We start from the raw sequence: 8,961 nt of genomic DNA, 5'->3' as shown, positions 1-8,961 counted from the left end.
TCTAGCATTCTTTAACACTGCTCCCAAATATTATACGTTAGGTTTTTGTATTTTGACCAACAAAGTAACAACCAGTGTAAAAATAATTTATTAGCATTTTTACATAGAATACAAATGTCCCCAGTTGCCAAGACTAACAGCATAATTATGAAACTAAACTGAAAAACCTAAAAGGTTGAATAAATAAGCTTTCACTACAATTCCATTTAATTTACCCCATATCTTCAAACCAAATGTAGCTATGTCTTTTCTAGAACAGAATTCCCTCAAACCTATACATGATTTTACTTGTGTACAACTTGAACTTCCTGAGGTCTGAAATAACCCATGTACCATTGATCACTAGTGAAAGCATATATCAAACTTGAGTCATTCTGTGCTTCCCCATAGGCCAATAGTTTGCCAGCACAGTTCAGTCTAAAGGGCACCGAGATCAAAGTCTTTTTGCCAATGAACAGACAATACAATTTCAGCGGGTAATTGTCAAATTTCCCAAAATAAATATGCAGTACCTTAGCATAATGAATGTCCCAAGTTTTCTGCCCTACATTAAGGTACCAAATGGTCTTTGTAGTACGTGGGACTTCTCACATGTGGACCAGTCTGCAAATCTTAAGTTGCAATTAACATACGTAAATATGAACTAAACCCTCTTTAACACATACATTTGAATCAAAAAACAGAAAAATAGGAAATCATTCAATGTGTTTCCTATAAAGCGCAGAGAGCACTTTATTGCATGTGCAGAAGTCCCAAATTCCAGACTGGATTGACATTCCTTTGTTAAGAAGCCAGGGACACAATGCCAAATCTCCCCCAGGTGAGGTAGCTTTGTGACCAGAGGGACGGTGACTCTGACGGTGCGGAGATGACTTGAACATTAGGGGATCCTAGGATGTTGAACCAATATGACAATGTCCTGGAATCAATTTCTTCAAGTCAAATCCCAGGGAGGGAGAACGACGCTCAATCAAAGAACCGACACTGCATGTAAGTCTCGTCTGATGCAGAGTAGCTAAACTTTGTGTAGAAGGCCACGTTCTTGGGTGCACATTCCAATGTTATTTTATAGCAATCTAGTTTTTTGCTGAGGAGAGTGAGGGTCGACACTAACCTGAAATTGGTGAGAAAACAAGAATTGTTAAAGGACAATAGCCCACCTTGTTTTGCGAGACAAGTAGGCTAAAGCTACAACAACCTCACTGTGAAATGTAACACCCATGTTTACCAGATACTATTACAGAACGGGTTGGAAGAGAGGCAAGGACTACCAATTAAGTCAAACAATTTTTTTCCATTAGTTTACTGTTCATACAGTCCCAAAATATTTTGCATGTCCACAGTCAAGTCATCATGATGGAGTGGCAGGTAGCCTCGTGGTTAGAGAGTTGGGCCAGTAACCGAAAGGTTGCTAGATAGAATCCCCGAGCTGACAAGGTAAAAATATATAATTCTGCCCCTGAACAAGGCAGTTAACCTACTGTTCCTAGGCCGTCATTGTAAATAAGAATTTGTTCTTAACTGACTTGCCTAGTTAAATTTTAAAAAATGTGGCAAGTGACACTGCTTCTTGTCAATAGGATTTTCAAGAAGCAAACTGACTGCTGACATGCAAAACATTTTGAGACTTAACAGTGGCATTGTTTTTTTTGTGGATTTTTCCTTTAAGCTCAGTGGAAACTACTCACAGTTTCCCCAGCTGTTTTCCCCGGCACACGTCACTGACAACCACCTCCTCCACCCTTCCTCTCTGTGAATGAGACAAAATGTCAGACATTCAGAAGTCTTCAATGGGCTGAATAACTAGGTGACAAACGTGTGGTTTTGAGCAAAATATCCCATTGTCATCAATGCAATGTTATGCGTGTCTGTCACGATTCGGCCCGATAAGATTTGACCAAATACATCAATCAAAAAGGAGTTGACATAGATCCAGGGAGGGTTTAATGTATATTGCTTGTTGGTAAACCCTACCTTTGCACAGGAATGAATGAATTTGTGCTCTGTGATCAATGTGGCCGTGGCAACAATCTGTCCCAGGTTTGTGTCCTCCACCACGATGACATAGTAGTCCCCAGTCTTTTTCATGTGCTCAAAATTCTCTACGAGAGAATATACAGGATCATTTTGGGTAGTGTGTGCATCTACATCTGATGGACAGGATATCATATGGCAAAATGCTTATTGAGGACCTTTTTACTGGAGAATGTGTTTGTTTTCTATGATTGTGTATACAAGGCTCATCTGTAAAAGAGACCTTGGTCTCGGCATGACTCCCTAATCAAAATAAAATGTCAAATAAAATAACCAGTTCTTAGCAGTACACGATAGTATGGCTCTTAAGCATATCAATATTTTTTTAATGGTTGTTTTAGGATTTACATACCATGCCTTTGAAAAATAAAAAAAATGTCAATATTAAACAGTCAATGTGTATTGCCATACCTAGGCTTTGATTGGAACTTACTAATAAACTGCTCTGGCGTAACATCCCCTGCCGTTGTGAGTTGGGATAACACCTTGTAGAATCCTGTGTAGCAAAAACAACATTGGAACTATTAGGAAACTTACATTCATTTTATTTTAGACATAGAATGCACGACTGTTGAGCCAGACATGTCAGTCTCTTATTGTGAAAGCACTGACTTTCAGGAATGCCACTATTGTAAGGGACAAGTCAGTCAGTCTCTTATTGTTGTTCAGCTAAGTCAGTCTTATTATTTGGAATATGTCAGTCAGGGTCGTGCTCATAAGGGAACACTGTAGCAAAAGGTTTTGCAACGGAAAACTCAAATGACGGTTCCTGCTTCAGTCCGTTTTTTTCCCCGGTTGGTGCCGAATGCACACAACCCAGATAAAGCAGTGTGTTGTAGTGGCCCGCCCTTCCTTACCCCTGTTGAAGTCAGCTGTGCAGAGGGGCCTGAGGACCAGACCTTCCCCAGGCTGGGAGGGGGAGATTGGGGGAGAGAAGGACACGGTCTTGCTACTCCAGTCCAGCTCCTGGAGCAGAGCTGGCTCGAATAGTGGCATCTCATCCAGCAGCATCCCACAGGCTCTGTACACACACACACACGTTTAATGTTAGCAAAATTGTGACCTAAAGGTGTGGGAATAGGATGTGTGTACTAATCAAATACTGACTGTATGTAGTGTGTAAATCCTTTCTCCAAGATTAGCTTAATATGTTTACTTTTGAAATGACGAATTCAGTTCTGATGTACAGACAGTGGACTTTGACCGAGCAAATACGGTATAAAATAGTACTGAGGAACAAAACAAGTCTAAATTTGGGTTGAAAGACACTCAGGGCAGTTTCCAAAATGGTAGACAATGTCAGTGAGTGACTAACATTCAACTTGAGGAAATTGTATAAATCATTTAATGACACTATTCTGTCCTCTTGGCTTTGTCAGGTGAAATAACTTCTTATCTCACATTTACTGGGATTGAATTACAACTGTATTGTGTTCAGAATATGTCCTCCAATACTCTCCTCCTATCCAGGAAGTGTAACAGGAGTTGGACCTTCCCCACTATGTGGACACATTTGGGTGCAGCCATAGAACAAGAATTTAGGCCTACAGTCCACCTTTTGCCAAGTAAAAGAACTGACTGATGGTGGTCAAAGTCAATTGTCTTGCCTAGAATTGTTTCATAAACAGCGAAGGACTGGTCTAGTTATGGAAGTGTTTATATTTTTTCCCTTGATGAATCTAGAAGAGCAAGGTTAGTTCATTGCTAGCGGTCTTTGGTAAAACATACTTAAGTAAAAAATACATTAAAGTACTACCTAAGTCATATTTTTTACTTCACTACATTCGTAAAGAAAATAATGGACTTTGTACTCCATCCATTTTTCCTGACACCCAAAAGTACATTTTGAATGCAAGCACTTATCAAGAGAACATCCCTGGCCATCCCTACTGCCTCCGACCTGGTGGACTCACGAAGCACAAATACTTCATTTGTAAATTATGTCTGAGTGTTGAAGTGTGCCCCTGACCATCTGTAAATAAAAACAACAAGAAAATAGTGTCCTCTGGTTTGCTTAACATATGGGATTTGAAATTATTTATAATTTTTGATACTTTAGTATATTTGAGCAATTACATGTTCTTTTGATACTTATGTATATTTAAAACCAAATATTTTACTTTTACTCAAGTAGTATTTTACTGGGTGACTTTTACGTGAGTCATTTTCTGTTAAGGTATCTTCACTTTCACTCAAGTATGACCATGGGTACTTTTTACACCACTGCTAGCCGTCATAAAATATTCACTATTTCCAAAAGGCACAGTAACTATGTTGCCACAAGCACAGATGGAACAATGGTTTAGTTACAGATATCTTTGCCATGAGTTTCCATAGTACCACAATCTTTTTCCTGACAAATGTTTTCCCTGACAAGCTAACGTTACAACAACTAGCTAGCTAGAGAGAGTAACTACTTGCTAACCTGTTAATTATAGCTAGCTAATTATAGAATTAATCAGAGATCTGCTGGCTAGCTGGCGTTAGCTATACTTCACAACATTGCTCTTCAGCTATGCTAATGTAGCTAACTAAATCAAGAAAATATGTCAATGTACTTACGGTGACATCAATGTAAGGACACGTACAGATGAATAAATATCGGAATGAATACTTGATCGATCTCCTTCTTCGAGAGTATCACTAGCTTACATCACTGATCGAAACAGATGATTTTTTTCTTCCTCCTTCTGATATCACTACTATATGACGTGGCAGAGATGCTAGAGCCAGAGACGGAAGAGGAAGTGAAACATCCCACTCCACTCAGAACTAAGTAGACAAGACCGAGAGCCGTATACAGTGCCTTCAGAAAATATTCATGCCTCTTGACTTATTCCACCTTTTGGTTGTTATAGCCTGAATTCAAAATTGATTAAATAGCTTGTTTTTTTCCCCTCTCACCCATCTACACACAATAACCCATAATAACAAAGTAAAAACATGTTTTTAGAAAATTTTGCAAATGTATTGAAAAGGAAATACAGAAATAGCTCATTTACATAAGTATTGATACCCATGAGTTAATAATTTGTAGAAGCAACTTTGGCAGTGACTACAGGCGTCTTTTTGGGTATGCCTCTAAGAGTTTTCCACACCTGGTTTGTGCAACATTTGCCCATTATTATTTTCAAAATTCTTCAAGCCCTGTCAAATTCGTTGTTGATCATTGCTTGACACCATATTCAGGTCTTGCCATACATTTTCAAGTAGATTTAAGTCAACACTGTAACTTGGCCACTCAGGAACATTCAATGTCTTCTTCGTAAGCAAATCCAGTGCAAATTTGGCTTGTGTTTAGTTTATTGTCCTGCTGGAAGGTGAATTAATCTCCCGGTGTCTAGTGGAAAGCAGATTTTGCCTGTGCTTAGCTCCATTCGGTTTATTCTGAAAAACTCCCCAGTCCTTAACGATTACAAGTATCCCCATAACATTATGCAGCCACCACTATGCTTGAAAATATGGAGAGTGGTACTTAGTAATGTGTTATATTGGATTTGTCCCAAACATAACACTTTGTTTTCAGGACAAAAAGTTTTGCCACATTTCTTGCAGTATTACTTTTGTGCCTTGTTGCAAACAGGATGCATTTTTTTTTAAATATTTTGTATTATGTACAGGCTTCCTTCTTTTCACTCTGTCAATTAGGTTAGTATTGTGGAGTAACTACTATAATGTTATTGATCCATCCTCAGTTTTCTCCTATCACAGCCATTAAATTCTTTAACTATTTTAAAGTCAACATTGACCTCATGGTGAAAACCCTGAGCAGTGTCCTTCCTCTCCAGCAACTGAGTTAGGAAGGACACCTGTATATTTGTATTGACTTGGTGTATTAATACATCATCCAAACTGAAATTAAGAAATTCACAATGCTCAAAGGGATATTCAATGTCTGATTTTTTTTAACCAAAAGGTGCACGCCCCTCTTTGCGAGGCATTGTAAAACTTCCCTGGACTTTGTGGGTGAATCTGTGTTTGAAATGCACAGCTCAACTGGGGGACATTACAGATAATTGTACGTGTGAGGTACAGAGGTGACATATCCATTTAAAAAATCATGTTAAACACTATTATTCATTGTGATTTATGTGACTTGTTGAGCAAATCTTTTCCACAACAAAGTGTGGAAAAGGTCAAGGGGTGTGAATACTTTCTGAAGTAGTTGGGCCAGGTTTTAGAATAGCTGCCATGTTTGCACCGTTATTCTTAACATTTTGGTGATGTAACAGTACAAGAGCACCTCTGACAATTCCCCTATGAAATTACCGCTGAAAACAAGCAGCAAAGAGTTGCAAATTTAACAGATGTTTTTATTGATTAGCATTTGGGATCACGTGTATCCAAGTCTGTACTATGTGGTGTTGTCAACAAATTGCATATCTGCTTTCACTGGACATCTTCATAGATTTCAAAACCTATCTGAAATAATCAGTACAACAAAGGGTCAATTAGTAACGGCTATGGAGGAGAAAGTGGAGCTCTCTAAATGTTCTGACAGAAACCGCAATGGCCCAACTCTCTATATACAGTGCCTTCGGAAAGTATTCAGACACCTTGACTTTTTCCACATACAGCCTTATTCTAAAATGGATTAAATAAATAAAAATCCTCTGAAATCTACTCACAATACCCCATAATGACAAAGCGAAAACAGGGTTTTAGAAATATTTGCAAAAAATCATTCTTAAGCGGAAGAAGATAGGAACCACCAAGACTCTTCCTAGAGCTGACCACCCGACCAAAATAAGCAATCGGGGGAGAAGTGCCTTGGTCAGGGAGGTGACCAGGAACTCGATGGTCACTCTGACAGAGTTCTAGAGTTCCTCTGTAGAGATGGGAGAAACTTCCAGAAGGACAACCATCTCTGCAGCACTCCACCAATCAGGCCATTATGGTAGAGTGGCCAGACGGAAGCCACTCCTCAGTAAAAGGCACATTTCAGCCCGCTTGAAGTTTGCCAAAAGTCACCTAAAGACTCCCAGACCATGAGAAACAAGATTATCTGGTCTAATGAAACCAAGATGGAACTCTTCGGCCTGAATGCCAAGCATCACATCTGGAAGAAACTTGGCACCATCTCGGTGAAGCATGGTGGTGAAAGCATCATGCTATTGGGATGTTCTTCAGCGGTAGGGACTGGGCGACTAGCCAGATTTGAGGGAAACATGAACAGAGCAAAGTACAGACAGATACTTGATGAAAACCTGCTCCAAATCGCTCAGGACCTCAGACTGGAGCGAAGGTTCACATTCCAACAGGACAATGACCCTAGGCACACAGCAAGACAACGCAGGAGTGGCTTCGGGACAAGTCTTGAGTGGCCCAGCCAGAGCCCGGACTGAACCCGATCGAACATCTCTCGAGAGACCTGAAAATAGCTGTGCAGCAACGCTCCCCATCTAACCTGACAGAGCTGGAGAGAGTCTGCAGAGAAAAATGGGACACACTCCCAAAACAGGTCTACCAAGCTTGTAGCGTCATACCCAAGAAGACTCAATGCTGTAATCGCTGCCAAAGGTGCTTCAACAAAGTACCGAGTAAAGGGTCTGTATACTTACACTACCGATCAAAAGTTTTAGAACACCTACTCATTCAAGTGTTTTTATTTATTTGTACTATTTTCTACATTGTAGAATAATAGTGAAGACATCAAAACTATGAAATAACACATATGGAATCATTTATTAACCAAATACGTGTTAAACAAATCAAAATATATTTTATTTTTGAGATTCTTCAAATAGCCACCCAAATGCCTTGATGACAGCTTTGCACACTCTTGGCATTCCCTCAACCAGAACAACCAAGTCAGGACAATAGGCTTAAATTATGAGGGGAAAAGGGAGCAAATTATTAGCGTGAGGCACATGGGCTACTAACAGCTTACTACACAACATACACAAAGTATTACTTTCTTCGCTACAGTGTATATATCTCCCTGGCATATTACATAATTTATGCAGCAGTATAGAAGACACTTAGTTGTGCTGTGCTCACTTGAACAGGGAGGTGGTGCGGTGGTCCTTCGTGGTAAAATTGATCATCAAACTTTGTCATCAAAGTCTAGCATTCTCTGGATTTATGGTGCTTTCAAGACAACTGTGAACTCTGAAAAAAACAAGGTTGAATCATGAACTCCGTGATCTTCAGTTTGGAGATCTAGAAAGAGACCCGAGATCCCAACTTGGAATTTCCAGTTGGATGACCATTCGAAACTTATTTTCCCAGGTGGAGCTAATTTTTTTAAAAGTTCCCAGTTGTCTTGAACTCACTGAAGTCTGAGATTTCCCAGTTCCGAGTTTCCAGTTGTTTCGAATGCGGCAGAAGTCATGCTGGATTGACAGCATGTCCAACTTTAAATGTTTATCATTTTAAGGTTGGAAAAGAGACCCTTCAACCCTGACTTGGACCATACATCCACTCCACTGTATAGCAGGCTAGTGATTGTTTTGCTATGCTTGCAGTTAGCAACGGATTCTTTCCAAACCACTCATTGTTGTATAATGTTTATGTCCAATGGCCAATTGTGTGCCGCCCTATGGGACTCCCGGTCCCGGCCGGCTATGACACAGCCTGGAATCGAACCACAGGCTGTAGTGACGCTGCAATTCTATGGCAGCACCCAAGAGGCTGGAATTTGCGAGCTCTCCCTGTAGAGTTTGCAGTGACGAAATGTCCCCATGAGTGGCAGAACACTGAGCCAATCACGGCTCAACTAGAGAACATTACAAACCCCTACACTCCGTATTTTACATTGTTTGCAAATGTACACTACTGTTCAAAAGTTTGGGGTCGCTTAGAAATGTCCTTGTTATTGAAAGAAAAACACATTTTTTTGTCTGTTAAAATAACATTAAATTGATCAGAAATACAGTGTAGACATTGTTAATGTTGTAAATTATACCCCCCCCCCCCCAATTTCAT

At 39.8% G+C, this 8,961-nt stretch overlaps 1 protein-coding gene across 1 annotated transcript; it reads right to left on the bottom strand.

Moving 5' to 3' along the window:
• Positions 1 to 70: 70 nt before the first annotated feature.
• On the bottom strand, positions 71 to 4,780 carry gnpnat1 (glucosamine-phosphate N-acetyltransferase 1). The gene is made up of 6 exons (XM_064954257.1): positions 4,597 to 4,780; positions 2,892 to 3,055; positions 2,468 to 2,530; positions 1,975 to 2,102; positions 1,689 to 1,750; positions 71 to 1,114 (listed from the first exon to the last, which is right to left on the bottom strand). Exons 1-6 carry the CDS (start codon positions 4,602 to 4,604, stop codon positions 967 to 969), a joined length of 573 nt encoding a protein of 190 aa, XP_064810329.1. The 5' UTR covers positions 4,605 to 4,780; the 3' UTR covers positions 71 to 966.
• Positions 4,781 to 8,961: the final 4,181 nt, after the last annotated feature.

Source organism: Oncorhynchus masou, chromosome 32 (genome assembly GCF_036934945.1).
Source record: "Oncorhynchus masou masou isolate Uvic2021 chromosome 32, UVic_Omas_1.1, whole genome shotgun sequence".
NCBI lineage: Eukaryota > Metazoa > Chordata > Actinopteri > Salmoniformes > Salmonidae > Oncorhynchus > Oncorhynchus masou.
This window is presented reverse-complemented; position numbering and strand designations above follow the sequence as displayed.